Raw genomic sequence first — 16592 nt, forward strand, 5'->3', positions numbered from 1 at the left:
TAGACAGCAGAATTCATAGTTCCTTTTATCACGGCAAGTCTTCCAGGTCCTGAAACAGCAAAACAGCCCCAGACCATCGCACTACCACCACCATATTTTACGGTTGGTATAATGTTCTTTTTCACAGTGTTTTCACAGAAATGCAGTGTTCCCTCTACGCCAGATATACTTGGACACACACCTTCCAAAGAGTTCCACTTTTGTCTTATCGGTCCACAGAATGTTGTCCCAAAAGTCTTGGGGATCATCAAGATGTGTTGTGGAGAAATTGAGACGAGCTTTGATGTTCTTTTTTTTCAGCAGTGGTTTTCTCCTTGGAACTCTGCCATGCAGGCCATTTTTGCCCAGTCTTTTCCTGATGGTGGAGGCATGAACACTGACCTTAACTGAGGCAAGTGAGGCCTGCAGTTCTTTGGACGTTGTTGTGGGGTCTTTTGTAAACTCTTGGATGAGTCGTCGCTGCGCTCTTGGGGTAATTTTGGGCGGCCGGCCACTCCTGGGAAGGTTCACCACTGTTCCATGTCTTCACCATTTGTGGATAATGGCTCTCACTGTGGTTCGCTGGATTCCCAAAGCTTTGGAAATGGCTTTATTACCCTTTCCAGACTGATAGATCTCAATTACTTTCTTTCTCAATTGTTCCGGAATTTCTTTGGGTCTCAGCATGATGTGTAGCTTTTAAGGATCTTCTGGTGGACCTTACTGTGTCAAGCATCTCCTATTTAAGTGATGCCTTGATTGTGAACAGGTGTGGCAATAATCAGGCCTGGGTGTGGCTAGAGAAATTGAACTCCGGTGTGTACAACCACAGTTATAGTATGTTTTAACAAGGGGGGCAATCACTTTTTCACACAGGGCCATGATGGTTTGGATTTTTTTTCACCTTTAATAATAAACACCTTCATTTACAAATTACATTTTGTGTTTACTTGTGTTGTCCTTGACTATTGTTCAAATTGGTTTGATGTTCCGAAACACTTAAGTGTGACAAACATGCAAAGGAACAGGAAATGAGGAAGGGGGCAAACACTTTTTCACACCACTGTATGTCAGAGCGTTGGGCGTGATGTGCTAGGATGATGTTGTGCCCCTATGGATGGATGGCGCCCCTAGCATTCGCCTATGCTGTCTATACCTAGGGCCGGCCCTAACAAGGCAGCTGCTCAACAAACAGCTTGGACAACAGAAAGACCAAGGAGGATGTACAGCGTGTGGAGCTGGCATATTTCCAGATCTTACAAAGTGATTAAAGGTTTTATTTGAATCAAAAACAGAGTTGATGAATGTTAAAATAGTGGAAAGACCATGATGACATGGGTAATGTTAAATGACTGCGGCTCAGGAGGTAGAGTGGGTCGCCCTATAACCACAAGGTTGACGCATCAATCCCAAGTTCCTACTGTCCGCAAGTTTCCTTGAGCAAGACACCTCATCCCAAGTTGCACGCCAGCACTTTGCATGGCAGCACTGCGACTATCAGTGTATGAATATGTGTGTGAATGGGTGAATGACAAGGTAGGAAAACGCTTTATAAATGTATCATTCACCTTTTTTAGACCCTGCTAAATGTGCAGCCACACACACTCATCTTGATCTTCCCGTCTTCGTTTGGCATTGTTATTGTTAAAGTAGAGTAGATTAGGAAATCTAGTGACTAGAGACATGACAGGTTTGATCCCACATGGGGGGAATGTATCTACATGTATCTTTGCTTTTGTCTAAAAAAGTATCATAGAACAAAGAACATTAAAGAACTTTGTTCTGTGTTTTTACATTGGGATGCTTAGCTATTCACTGCAATCCAGCAGGTGGAAAGTCACATTTAATTTTTTTAAAGTTTAGACACAAACATTACTCACGTGGCGCGGCTGTGGCTCAGTGGTAGAGTGGTTGCCTGCCAATCGGAAGGTTGGTGGTTCGATCCTCGCCCCTACAGTCATTGTCGAAGTGTCCTTGGGCAAGACACTGAACCCCGAGTTGCCCCCGGTGCTGCGCATCGGAGTGTGAATGTGTGTGAATGTTTATCTGATGAGCATGTGGCACCTTGTACGGCAGCCCCGGCCACATGTGTGTGAATGGTGAATGTTCCCTGTAGATGTAAAAGCGCTTTGAGCAGTTGTTAAGACTGGAAAAGCGCTATATAAATACAGCACATTTACGTCACCCCAGCATTCACTCTTTATGCCTATTAGACTTTCCAGACGTGTTGTTACCGGCAGCAAATTAGCCTGTTTGGTTCTCCAGGGATGCTTCTAATTCCTTTTCTCAGTACTCCCACAAAAAACAAAATTACAACTGTTTTCAAAAAACTCTCTCACAGCAGTACTTGCCTTTAGACGTATATAATTTTAACACATGCTTGGTTTATTCCTTTCACCACATGCTTGTGTATATTGTAAGAGTTTGTGCCTTCTCACTAAATTATTTCCACTACTGCTATGTGTGTATATACAGTATGTATTATTATTTCCACTGATACTTATAATTTTATGAATGTCATGATGTTGCAATTACAAAACTCTATAGAGATGCCTGCTTCACTAATCTCAAATGAATAGTCATCTGCTCTCTCTTCTCTTTTGGGCAAGCAAGTCGAACCTTGACAGGACGTCAATCAGTCTCAAAGTTATGACAACCACATAACGGGTACAGCATTTTCTCCTCAGCCAAAGTGATATTTCCAATGGAAACCATGCTCATGTCCTGTGAAATATAAAAGTTACAGCTTGGAAAATAGCTTTATGGGCAAAGAATTTTCACAGACCCCAAATCAGTGACATCACACATTGGTTTTTGGACTGCCGCTTTGACGCCGTGAGTTTGCATTTTGGTCGTTGCCATCTTGGTATTAGAAACCAGAAGTGTCCAAATGGCAAAAGGGTGGAGATGGGGAAGATAACACGTCTAAGACAGTTTTGTGTATGTTATTCTGTGAATAAACTAGGATTTAGCATAGACCTTTATTCCAGTAAAAGCAATGCTAATGTTTGATTGACCCAAAACCCAATTGTGTTCCTCTTACTACCCTCAAAGGAACATCTTTGTACCTTTTGTGGATAGTCAGTTCATTTAGTTCATTTTAGTGAAAGGAAAAAAAGACAAAAAACTGTCTAAAACAGAATTTATTTAGACATTTATTTTTTACTTAAATGGGCAACAATTTCATCCACCGGATCTCACAAAAATACAATGTAACATTCCCAAAAAATGTCATGTAAAATATAAAAAAAACATTACAAATATTTGTTAAAACTATGTTTCATCTGACAGTGTAAGACCTAAAGTCTATGCTTGAAGGAGGAATAGTAAACGTTGTGTGTGGTGTTTTTGTGTTGCAGGAGGCCGAGGAAAAGATGGCTCCCCCATCATCATCTTCCCAGAGTACTCAGGCTTTAGCGAAGTGGCCGAGGAAGACTTCCTCAATGTTGTTACTTACTTGACCAGCGTACCCAGGTACACACTCTCAAAAACTTAATTTTTATTGAGGTTACCCTCACATAATAAGACTCTTAGTCTTCAATATATTCATTAGCCAATAGAAGGCCTTACTTTGCTCATTGAACACTAATAAAAGGTATTGTGCAAAACCTCCATTTAGGTCCAGACAGTTGTCTGAGAGGTTTTTTATGTACTTTACTCTGAACATAACAGGTAGCTGAGCATGTGATGATTTATATTTCCTATTACAGTTTTTAACAGAAATTAAGCCGTAAAAGATCCGGATATGTTGTACTCCAGTGGCATGGCCAGTTTAATCTGATATGGGAAGCTGGACCCCTATTAACCCTACAATGTTTGTGTGGTACTTAGATTAGGCACAATAATTTAGGAATACTTGACATTTTAACAGAAAACTGAAAGACTTAAAAGCTTATAACATTTCTGGAAATTACCACATAGTGGTGAACTTAAGATGTGCAAGACCTTTTGCTCTTCAGCTGAGCTCTGCATGTTCAGGTTTAAGCAAAGTAAAGCAGTTTTTAGAGAATGTGATTGTCACCGCTTAGACAGACACACACATGCACAAAGTAGAAATCCAGTTAAAAGTCTTCTTACCCCCTATTTCCAGCTTGGATGCTGCAAGTGTTGGCTTCATTATCATTATTGACCGGCGGAAGGACAAATGGAGCTCAGTGAAGGCCTCTCTGTCCAGGATTGCTGTAAGTTCTCCAAATTAGTATTCAAATGAACCCGCGTGCACACACACACACACACACACACACACCATGGCGATTTATCAGTCCATGGTAAACAATGTGTTACAATGCTTCTTATTTACCGGCTTCCCAACCCCAACTCCGCTTTTTTAGACCACTTCTCCAGGCCCATCTCCAACCTTCCATTCCTTTCCAAGGTGCTTGAAAAAGTAATTGCTGCATAGCTTCAGGGCCATCAAAAACAAAATGTGTTTGACGCAAGTTTAGTCTTTTCTGGGTTCTGCCCTGGCAACAGAACAGAAACCGCCCTGGTCAGGGTCTTAAATGACCCGTTGACGACTGCAGATGCTGGCTCCCCATCTCTTCTCATCTTCCTGGACTTGACTGCAGCATTCAAAACTGTGGACCAGAACATCGTCCTCCACTGTCTAAATTTGGTGTTTCTGACTCTGTCCATGAGTGGTTCTTATCCTACCTCACTGGGAGAACTGAGGCTTAGGAGAGGCTAAATCCCAGACACACAGTGTCACCTGTGGTGACCCTCTACATGCTCCCCATTGGCGATGTCATCAGCCGGCATGGAATTTCATTACACTGCTATGCTGATGACACTCAACTCTACCAGGACAAACCCAACCCCCTCTGCTGCCCTGCCATCATCCACTCTGAACACCTGCCATCAACATGTACCCTCCGATCTGCCTCAGCGTATCTCCTAAAACCTCCCAGGACAAAGCTCCATACAATGGGAGATTGGGCATTCTGCTCAGTTGCTCCCAGTCTGTGGAATGCTCTCCCTGACCACTTGAGGACACCACAAACTATGGACGCTCTCCCTGACCCCCTGAGAACAACACAGACTGTGAATGCTGTCCCTGACCACCTGAGGACACCAAAAACTGTTGTTGCTCTCTCTGACCACCTGAGAACATCACAGACTGTGCATGCTCTCCCTGACCACCTGAGGACACCCCAGACAGTGGATGCTTTTAAACATGGCCTTAAAACCCACCTTTTTAGGAGAGCCTTTGATTGAACTCTTGTTCTTTCCCTTATTGTTTTTGTTTTATTTTATTAGGGTTCAAACTGCAAAGCGGCAGAACCCTTCTATGTTTGTCCGTTTGTTATTGTTATTACTTATGCTCTCCATGTGTTTTTTTAGCACTTACCTGTTTTATGATGTAGCACTTTGGGGTTTGTGTAAATACAAAGTGCATTATTAACAGGGTTCAAACCGCAAAGCGATAGAAACCCGTCTATTTTTGTCTGTTGTTATTATTGTTATTATTATTATTATTATTTGTTATCTGTCACGTCGGCTCAAATTCTTGTGAGCTGGAATTAGTGTGCATGTGCTTCAATAACCAATCGGCCACATGGTGGTGCTGTAGTTAAGGTTTCAAAGTGCAAACTTTGAAAGGCCACGTCCCACACAACGTAACTCTGATTGACTTGAAAATTCGCACACAGGTGCAGATTAATTTGCTCTACAAAAAGGCTCAAGGATCATTAAGGTCCTCTTGGAAAAATGTAGAAAAACAAATTTTTGAGATCTCCTACATTGTAGCTCCGATTGCCGCTACATGTTTAGTGAATCATCAAAGAATAAAGCTTATCACAAGTTGGATAAAGCATGTCCATATGTCAATTACTTTTCAAGTTATTGACAAATGAACTTTGAAAGGGACATAGCTCTGGACAAAAATGAACACAAATCAGTGACCGTAAGGTCATCATAGGGTACTCATAGGGTATGTTCAGATTAGTGTCCCAGATATACCCAGACAGTTTTATATACATTCACCACTAGTACCCTAACCCACAAAACATACAGGGTACGTTCAGATAAGGGCTCCTGACGTACACAGACAGTTTTATACATACTGTATGTCACTAGAGGGTGCTACAAGCGCAAGATAGGCGAGAGGCACTACACACATTTTACCATAAATCACATTCATGGTCCAGTCATCACAAATATCTCAGGATATGTCCTCATAAGTACCTCAACAATGCCCTGAAAGATCCATTCAAACTGAACACCAGGGAGCGCTATAAATGCAAACAAACAGGGGCCTGTTGCACAAAACTAGGATAAGGGATTAAGCCGGGATATTCAAGTTATCCTGGATGAATTTAGCTTGGACTCGGTTGCACGAAACCAGATTGAATTAAGCCCAGCCAAGTAAGCATGGAGATTTATTCTTTGCGGCTAGCCTGGTCCAAAGCAGGCTAACTGCCAGGCTAAGATTGATCCTGGAGTCTCATGTGTCAAATCACCTGCGGCTCTGATCCGAAATAAACGTGTTTAACAGTTATTCCGTCGTCTTCTGCATGTGTTCTGCTTTATTTTTATTAACATGCATTAGCCTACTTGCCGCAATGGTTGTCGCGAGTTGGATTTAAACCCTACTACCGTTTAGATGGTTAGAAATAGTTGCACTGGCACCCTGATGCGGATTGGGACTTTTCCCGGTGGGACGGTAGTGTGTAGAGGCTGCCTGGCGTGCGGCCGCTGTCCTGTGGCCGCTGCCCAGTGGCCGGTGCCCGGTGTCTGCCGGCAGACCTGTGCATTGCGTCAGTGTCCACACTCTCTGTAAAAGTAGAGATGAGCAGCGCAGCGTCCGTGGTCTCAGCTTCAGGTTTATTAATGTAGCGATTTTCCCAGATGATATTAATGGCAGACTGGTCAGAGACCAATACATTCATGATTTAATTTTCTTGTTGCTTGTCCTTCTCTTATAAAGGGTAGTTTGTGTTACTCCTTATGGCCTAATGTTTTTTTTTTTATTATAGCTTACATGGTTTCATTACCTTCTCAATTAGTCTCACATCACCGGAGTAATAACTTGGCCTATATACAGTACGTATATAGTTTACATTCATCACACCGGGAACACCACAATGCTTCTTAATCTTTTTATTTTGGTGCTGTCACTTGTGAGAAGAATAAAAAAAACATGAATATTGTCTTTCACACAGTATATGCTCACAGCGTGTATGGAAGTCACTTATTTTTTTTCTAGTTGTTGTCCCTTTCTGATTGTTCTGTATGAACATTAATTGTACAAAGAATTAGGAATATCTTATAGAGATTATTGCATGGTTGTAAAACATGTTCTCACGTTGTGAAGGGTTTGAAATTACGATTCTGTTTGAAATCTGCGCTTTTCCACTTATCCTGGATATCTTTATTCTACTTTCGTGCAACAGGCCCCAGGTGATATATCTGATATATATAATCAGGCTATAAATGACTGAATGTTTGTCTAATCAACACAAAACTTCCAGGAAATGTCTACATAATGACCTCACACATACACTGTCTCATTTAAATTGACCACCAAGGGGCCCTTTGATTGCACAATAACTGGACAAAGAATGATACAAATAAAGGTTTGAGCTTGGAATCGCAGTGTGTGGAATTATTAGCTGTGGTGTTTTGTGTTGGTCATCTGCTTTTCTCAAATCACCGTGAGCTGGACTGAGCTACATATCCGCACTGAATTGAAAATTGTTTTTGACGAATCAGTTGTAGGCATTTTAAACAAAGTGCACTGGTTTCCCAATCATTGCGAAGCTTGCAGGATATGTTTTATAACGATGATATGTGAAATTACTTTGAAGTTGCTATTGAGAAAAAAAGGTTTGAACAGTTTGAATATTTTAAGTTATTATTATTTTATTATTGAGAGATTTTCTTCATCGCTTTGTTTTTGTCTACCATTGTGTTACCATTTTGCATACAATTTTACGATTTTTCCAAGTCCCACGTTTCCCAAGTCTGTCAAGTCCTCCAATGCCTCTTGGAGAATGAATTGTATGTAAAAGCATAGAAGTGCAAGCTTCAGACAATCAGTCCCTTTCCTGGGTTTTGGTATTTTTTGTTATAGCAGGGACAGGTTTCAGCTGATCCTGAAAAGATAAGAGTGGTTGCTGAGGGGCCAACACACACGTCACGGAAACAGCTGCAACATTTGCTGGGCTTTGCCAGTTTTTATCGCCACTTCATCAAGGATTTCAGCTGTGTGGTAACCCCCTTGACTAGACTCTCCTCCCCCAAAGTTCTGTTTCTGTGGTGGCCAAAGCTGAGTTTGCTGTGAGTACTCTTAAGAGACATTTTTTTACCTCACCTATATTGATTCATCCCAACACCAGTTTGCAGTTCATTGTGGAGGTGGATGGGAGTGGAGGCATTGGCTGGATGGAGCAGAGAAGCTCTTTGTGGTCTGGACAGACATCAAGAACTTGGCCTACATCCAATCAACAAAGAGACTAAACTTGCATCAAGCCAGAGGCTTTTTCAGCAGGTTCAGTTTTGTTTTAACGTACCATCCTGGCACACGTAATATCAAGCCTGATGCTCTCTCGCTTGCCAGTTTACAGACTCAGATGAGACCAGTTACCTTGAGCCTGTCCTGCCTACCTCCTGCTTGGTGGCTGCAATCCATCTGGTGATTGAGTCTCTCATCAGGACGGCACAAGAAACAGAACCTCAACCGGCCGATGGAACCCCAACCTACTCTATGTTCCCTCTGCTGTACGGACTCAAGTACTTCACTGAATCCAAACGTCCCATTACTCCTGTCCCCAGGGGATGAACCGTATGTTGTCATTGCTCAAAAGACACCTTTGTTGAATTAGCGCAATTACCATCTGCCAGTGAGACAACCCACCTCTTTGTCCAACATGTATTCCGTCCCCATAGAATGTTTTAGACGTTCTGCTCTCCTCCAGGAATATACCTCTGCGCACAGAGTCCCGTAAACTGTCCCCCCATTATTTGGGTTCCTTTGAGGTCGGGGCAACCCATCTGCTGGACGGTTGAAGTTGCCCCAGTCTATGAGAGTCCATCCCGCCTTCCACGTGTCTCAACTGAAGCCTGTTTTCCTATAGTCCCTTTTGTCGATGATAATCCTGCTTGCACTGTTCGGGGGTCATCAATATCTGGTGGACTGAGAGGGTTATAGGCCAGAGAAGAGGACCTGGATCCCCTGGAGATTTATTCTGGACCCCCAGCTGGTGAGGAATTTCCACAACACCCGTTAAGGTTGGGGTGATGTTATGGGTCTGCTTTGGTTTCCCCAGCCTGCCTGTTATCCTCTTCCCTTTTCCCATGTGTTTCTGTCTGTGTGTGTTTTGTCTCCACCTGCTGTGGCAAGAGGCAGTATCCACACGTTTTTATCCAAAGTAAGTGATATAGAATGAAAAATGCCTTATGGAAACAGTAAAATTAAATTTAAATACAATAAAATTTTCTCTTGATGGATATACGGCTTATGCGATAAACGCTGATGGAAACGTTATTTCCCAAATAAATGATGAATTGTTATTAAGTTTTGGGTCATTTTATGGTTGCAATCTGCCACAAAACAAAGAGGAAGACGTTTTAGTTCATTTCCGCACAGTATTTCCTCTCTGTGTGCATACATGGCAGGTGTCAACAAGGACAGATTTAGGTGGACAGACGAGGAGATTTCTAAATGTAATTTATTAGGGGCGGCTGTGGCTCAGTGGTAGAGTGGTTGCCTGCCAATCGGAAGATTGAAGGTTCGATCCCCGCCCCTGCGGTCATTGTCGAAGTGTCCTTGGGCAAGGCACTGAACCCCGACTTGCCCCCGGTGCTGCGCATCGGAGTGTGAATGTGTGTGAATGTTTATCTGATGAGCAGGTGGCACCTTGTACAGCAGCCCTGGCCACAGTGTTTGAATGTGTGTGAATGGTGAATGTTTCCTGTAGATGTAAAAGCGCTTTGAGCAGTTGTTAAGACTGGGAAAGCGCTATATAAATACAGCACATTTACATTTACATTAGGAACTCACGGATGAAATGTTAGGACAAGCCGTGGGACGTCCTCCGGAGTAAATGGAAGGCGCTCAAACAGCAAGATATATCTCAAAAAACAGTTGTCTCGCAGCAGAGCTGGAGGGACAATAAAGACAAGTTGGATCTGCATCATCATAGCGTTGTGTTGATAGGGTCGTTGTTTTCTTATTATAGCTTGACATGTCGCTATCAAGTGGCACATGAGCACTACAACTTGTGAAATATTGATCATTTGTTGGTAGACGGTGCAACCCATTTTGTCTAGAACAACTTTTTTTGCAAAAGTTTGCTTGAATGTTGTGCGATTCAGTGCAAAAATTAATGGAAACACCTTAAAATGTCTAAAATCAATTTGATATGTCAATTTGATCTTTCGGCTTTAAAGCCGTTGGATGGAAACACACTTTCACCAGCTTTATTGACTTGAGTTTTTTTACCGAACTTCAGATAATTGGATTGACAAGTGGATGGAAACTTGGAAACGAAAAGCTAGTGTCAAAAGGATCTAGGTCAAGGGTCATGGCTGCCCTCTCATGCTCTGTTCCAGCTCAGCTGTAACACTCATCAACCCAGCAGTTTATCTACCCAAGCTGTTCACCCCTTCAGCGCCAGATCGTACAACCATACATGTGGTACACGTCTGGCTCTGTGTACCTGCTAGTGATTCTGCTCCTAGTACTCCTGTTATTTGCTCTGTTCAGATTCCATTCTGAACCTACTGCCTACCTACTGCTATCCTGCTGTGACCTGCTTGGCTGCACTGCTGTTGTTTCCTGCTAGCCTGCTGTTAGCTCACCTCTCTGCATCTCATCACTTTCTCAGCTGGGCCCCTTGGGAAGTCTAAACTGGACTGTTACTGACTACCTACTTTGAGTCTCAGTTCTGTCCTGGCTTCACCCCTGTCTGCCCCTCCCTCCAACTTCGGTCCCAACCTTAAATAACTTGCCACTTCCCACATTTCAAGACTTCTCTGAGTGGGTGTCTCTGTGTTGTGGGCCAAAGCCTAACAGCCTGTATTTCTCAACATTGAGGACACCATTAATCCTGACCAAATCTCCAACTCTAATTTGCAGAAATGCAGCCCCAAACTCGCAAGGAACCTCATGCTTCACTGATGCCTGCCTGCTACAACCAAATATAATTCAAATTTTAACTCCCCGGTCCAGAGCACCTGCTGCCATTTTATGTTTTCATGCATAGTAGAGTTGCTTGGCCTTGTTTCCATGTCGGAGGTATGGCGTTTTGGCTGTAACTGTTCCATGAAGACCATTTCCAGCCAGACTTCTCTGGACATTAGATGGGTGTACCTGTGTCCCACTGATTTCACACATCTTCCAATTTCGAAGTAATCTGACACTGCTCTTACTTGTGCTGCTTTGTGTTATCCATGGCCTTTGCCATTATTGCATCTTTCTGTGTTTTTGCTATGTCTTAGGCCCCATAACAACAACAACAGTAACAAGCATGCAGTCATCATATCAGGTATCACAACAATGTCATGATGTCAGGATGACGCAGTTTTAAAATGAGCCGTTGTGGTGATATATTTACATTGCGGTTTATAATAATAGTAATAATGGCGTGTGTGTGTGTGTGTGTGTGTGTGTGTGTGTGTGTGTGTGTGTGTATATACACACACACATACACACACACACACACACACACACACACACAAACACACACACACACACGCCATGTCATTGTGGTCCCAGCACTTTCTTGCTGTTTGGTGTAGCCTGGTTAAAGAAAATTACTTAATGAATGGGTGAATGAAATGATGGGACAGCTTAAAGATGTATTGTAAATTCACATGTTGTCATCTAGGGAGCGTTTCCAGGAAATCTGCAGCTGGTGTTGGTGCTGAGGCCGTCCAGGTTCTTCCAGAGGGCTATAGCAGACATTGGGATCAAGCTACACAAGGATGACTTTAAAATGAAGGTACCGGTAAGCATGCTTCAGTACCAATCAAATTCACTCTATCAACTGCAATCTTTAGAAAACAATTGTTTGTTTTATGCTGGCAAGGTGGTCAATTAGAGACATGAGGTTTTTAACTGAATTAATTTAAATTTCCAAGTGGCTTGTATGGTGCATATTTTTCCATGTAGCTCCATGTAGCTCTTAGTCTCGGCCCCTATTGCTAGCAAATGGGTCCATCCCGGTTCAGTCAGCCAGAGACTGTAACAAAGGCGTTGCTGAAAAACTAATTGTATTCATTAACATGATTTCTCGGAAATGTTTAGTTCAGAAACATCAAAAAAAAAAATGTGCAAAAACAGAGCGGACCAGGCACAAGCTTTTACTTTTGAAAAGTTGAGCTTGTGGACTGCACCAGCCGGAAGGGCATGAGATGGGAGGTCTCCAAGCTGCAGCAATATGGTGGAGTGGTAGCATGGAGTGGTAGCATGCACACTTCCAAACTGACGCTCGTCTGAGAAATGGAGTTTTGGATAATGTTCAGCTTTGGCAGCTTTACCTATGCTAAAATATACAATGACTGAGAAGCCTAGGGACTAGTACATAGCAACCAGTTCAAGTGTTGAATTTATTACCCAGTGTGTTTTGTTGTTTTATTTTATATTGTGAACACTAGTTTACTAGAGGAGTAACTTAGTATTTGAAGTAATTCAGAAAGTGTGAATTTAGTTTCCATACATATTGTATTTCTATAGCAATGTTAGTGGTAAATCTACTGAACCCATAACAGTGGAGTGTGACGTGTAAGATGAGAAAGTACAGGTTAAGTCATGCATGTCATAGTTGCAGTGGTTATCTCTCCTGTTTTGACAAGTTCAAACCAGAAAGGAAGACGTTGGGGAGGGTCATGCCTTTTTTTCACAATCATTTTCAAAGGTCATACAAAAATTGAATACTGACAAAGGGAGGGTCAAGTCATACCCTCAACAAGAAGTCCGCCCTTTTGAATTGAAAGTCTGAAATTAGTGTAATGTTGGGCATTTCCACATGTCATACTTTAACAAACTCCCCCCAAGAGATTTCATCCAATCGACTTCCAATTTGGTATGTGCCATCTTAAGATTTTAGAGAGGAAAAGTCATGACATGGCCCTGACGGGACGGCCATTTTGTGTGTTTTTCCATCAAAACAGGAAGTGGGTGTAACTTAAGTGTACAGGTAAAACTTTATAATAACCATCATTAATAGATGGTAAATTGATAGTTCATTAATCTTTAGTTAATTGTCATTTAACTGTTAGCCAACTGTAATTTTACTGTTAAAAAGCAATAAAATTATAATTAATAAAATCTTAGTAGTGCTGTTGATTAACAATTTAGTGTTACACACATTATATCCCTCATACTATATTAGGTATCAGGTAATGATTTAAAAAAATTGTAAACCTTTAAGAAACCATTGTTAAAGCATCTATGAGCATTACATCGATAAATTGAGCAGATATTCCTAATACTTTGTTAAGGGTTACTAGTTGGTTTGTAAACTTTCTATAAACAATGTCTGGATCGTTATTATAAAGTTGCAACAGATGACTATAATGTCTTATTAAAAAATTAATAAATACTTTGTAAACCATCTATAAACATTATCTGGATGCTTATGTAAAGTATGCAAAAATATTAAAAAATACCATTTTTAGAATGACTAAATCTTTCGAACACATTTGTAATGCATAAGAAAAACTGCAGGATTTTTATCTCAAACTGGATTGGATTAGCATAAATTGAGACTTGTAGCTACCCAATGAACCCATTTTCATATTTGGTATCAATGGATGCCTTGTGTCATCATCAAATGTTACCAATTTCTCTACTTCAGCTCCAATACAGCCTCATAACAACAGTAGAAGTGTCAGAGATTGCTACAGTCTGGCTGGTCTCTAAGGGTTAACACTGGTCTGACACTCTGAGCCAATTAGCTGGCCAGTCCACCTGGAATTCTCTGGCTGCTCTCACTGGCGAATCCAGGCCTGAACTTTAGGTTGCTTCCTCTTGAGCAACAAACAACAGACATTATAGAACTATTTTCACAGGCATAGAACCTTAATGACACTGACAATACCTTTCTCTTAATTTAGACTATTTTGCTATTTACCTCATTATGGCTACCATAGTCTCACTTTTATATGCCGTACGTCATGAACAAGCACTTGACGTAATGTATTGAATGTGTTTGCAGATTGTGATGCTGAACTCTCTGTTGGACCTGCATGGCTACGTAGATAAAAGCCAGTTAACCCCGGAGCTAGGAGGAAGCCTGGAGTACTGTCACAGTCAGTGGATACACCACCGAACTGTGAGTCATACAGTACTAAATACTGTATACCATAATTTTAATACTAGTGACTGGAAAATTTTCAAAAGGAAGTTTCATTCTAGGATGATGCAGAGTTACTAGTGGATCTTTTTTTCTAGGCTGTAGAGAACTTTGCCATGACAGTGAAAACCACAGCACAGATGTTACAGAAGTTTGGGACAGACCTGGCAGAGACAGAGCTGCCCAATGACGGCCAGTGCACCAAAGAACTGCTCACAGCCCACACTGACAAACACAACAACCTCAAGGTGATTTAGTATATTTAATACACCTGCTACTACATGCTTACACAGGCATTATATGCATGCTTGAAATCTAGGGCTGTCAATCAATTAAAATATTTTAATTAATCGCAATTAATAGCACAGTTGTAATTTTATTTCCAATCAATCACACATTTTTAATCTGTTTAAACTGTACCTTAAAGGGAAACTACCGTTTTGTAACCTGGACCCTTCCTATGTTTTTGTGTCTAAGAGACTGATGGGAACAACAATGTTTGATATTGGTCCAGAATTAGGCAAGTTTGCTGCAGTCGGCAGCAGTGAAACAAGCTAGAATGTCAGTTAATAGGGCAATTGTCCAGCTTGTTGAAGTACTTTCCATAATGTTGTCAGACACTTAAAGTATTAATCAGATCCTGTCAGTGGTAAACCAGAACTCATGTGAAGGTAAATACAAGCTAGAGAAGTGCCCTATTAATTTACGTTGTAGCTTGTTTTGCTGCTGCCGATTGCAGCCATCTTACTTTATACCGGACCAATTTCAAAGATTGTTGTTCCCATTAGTCACTTGGACACAAGAACATAGGAAAATAGGATTAGATGTTCCAGTAACATGTGTGAATAGGACCTTGAACACACACATTTGTCTGCTGTTTTAAAAGTGATATTTATGTTGTTTCCAATGCTTCTATGTCTTTAAACCAGGATGAACTGAAGCTAGCTTTGAAGCAGGGCACCACCTTGTTAGATTGTATCAAGGAGCAGGCAGCCAAGTCAGAGAACCACAAACTCAACCCAGATGAAATGGAGAACCAAACAACTGTAGAAAAGTAACAAAGCTTTTCTTCTATATTATATAATGAATCTCAGTCTATATTATGGCAATTTTGTCTCATAGTGACTCAATATGTTTGTAATGAAATTTATGTTGTGTGTTTCAGGCTCATAGCCCAGCTGGATGAGACAGAGAACGCCTTTGAACAATTCTGGTGTAGACACCATCTGAAACTTGAGCAGTGTCTGCAGCTACGCCACTATGAACAAGACTTCAGAGAGGTATATCTGTAGCTCTTTCTGTCTGTCTCTCTGTCTGCCTAGCCTGTAACCATTGGATCTAGTCTGTGTCTCTTCTTCATACAGCTTCAAAAACTACTTGCAATGACTCTGTTTACTGTCCTACCAGACACCTCATGTTCAAAAATTTTCTTTAAGTTTGCATTATGTCTAACATTGATCATATGCTACGATCATTTGTAGCTGAATCTTGCTAAGAGATTAGAAATAATATTCCAGTCTGTCCGCTCTTTTGTTCTCCAGGTGAAAGTGTCTCTAGACAGTTTGATGGACAGTCTAACCAGCCTATCAGATACAGGGGATTGTGTGGCCAGACTTGAACACCTGCTAAAGGACCTGAAGAAATTGGAGGAGAAAGCTCTGGTCAGTCAACACACACATACACACACACACACACACACACACACACACACACAATTTTATAATTCACCCTTTATAATGTGTTTATAAGTGGTAACTAGTGACTAGTGATAAGTTAAAGCAACATTACGGAACTTTTCCCGCTTCGGTCCTTCTACAGGTTGGTAAGGTATTTGTCTCATTATGTCTCATTGGAACTAGAGGGTGACAAATTTTAAAGTTCCGCAGTACGGGAGTCAATCTTACTGTTGGTAACGTGATAGGGACGGATAGAGCATTGAAATCAACAAATGTAAATGTAAATGTGCTGTATTTATATAGCGCTTTTCCAGTCTTAACTGGAACAACCTCAACAGGCGCAGGAAGGAGTTTGATTTGCGAGGCATTTTGTTTAAGAAAAAACAAATATTTGTGTGGTTAACTCAGCTGCAAAATGCAGTAAAATCTTTGGTTTGTCTGAATTCCTGTCAGGTCTACCCAGCAAAACTGAAACTCATGCGTTGTTGCTACGCCACCAGGGGAAACTAAGTGGTGTGATATCCGACTGTTTAAAGCATGTAGCTTAATACTACACTCACCAGCCACTTTATTAGGTACACCTGTCCAACTGCTTGTTAACACTTAATTTCTAAGCAGCCAATCACATGGCGGCAACTCA

General features: G+C 41.4%; 1 protein-coding gene and 1 long non-coding RNA gene across 6 annotated transcripts in view; one reads left to right on the plus strand and one right to left on the minus strand.

Moving 5' to 3' along the window:
- mcf2l2 (MCF.2 cell line derived transforming sequence-like 2) overlaps positions 1-16592 on the plus strand; it is a 216638-nt gene that overhangs the window by 33482 nt on the left and 166564 nt on the right. For 3 of the 5 annotated variants that reach the window (XM_034881481.1, XM_034881485.1, XM_034881484.1), the window contains exons 3-10: positions 3339-3453; positions 4070-4160; positions 11808-11927; positions 14139-14255; positions 14375-14524; positions 15206-15330; positions 15442-15556; positions 15818-15937. In XM_034881481.1, coding sequence (XP_034737372.1) covers positions 3339-3453; positions 4070-4160; positions 11808-11927; positions 14139-14255; positions 14375-14524; positions 15206-15330; positions 15442-15556; positions 15818-15937 — 953 coding nt within the window. The remainder of the gene's footprint in view (positions 1-3338; positions 3454-4069; positions 4161-11807; positions 11928-14138; positions 14256-14374; positions 14525-15205; positions 15331-15441; positions 15557-15817; positions 15938-16592) is intronic. The other 2 variants (XM_034881482.1, XM_034881486.1) reach the window with 1 other exon arrangement.
- LOC117950435 overlaps positions 12404-16592 on the minus strand; it is a 26072-nt gene continuing 21883 nt past the window's right edge. The window contains exon 3 of the long non-coding RNA XR_004657896.1: positions 12404-12464. This is a non-coding gene — a long non-coding RNA (uncharacterized LOC117950435). The remainder of the gene's footprint in view (positions 12465-16592) is intronic.

Source organism: Etheostoma cragini, chromosome 9 (assembly GCF_013103735.1).
Source record: "Etheostoma cragini isolate CJK2018 chromosome 9, CSU_Ecrag_1.0, whole genome shotgun sequence".
Classification (NCBI taxonomy): Eukaryota; Metazoa; Chordata; class Actinopteri; order Perciformes; family Percidae; genus Etheostoma; species Etheostoma cragini.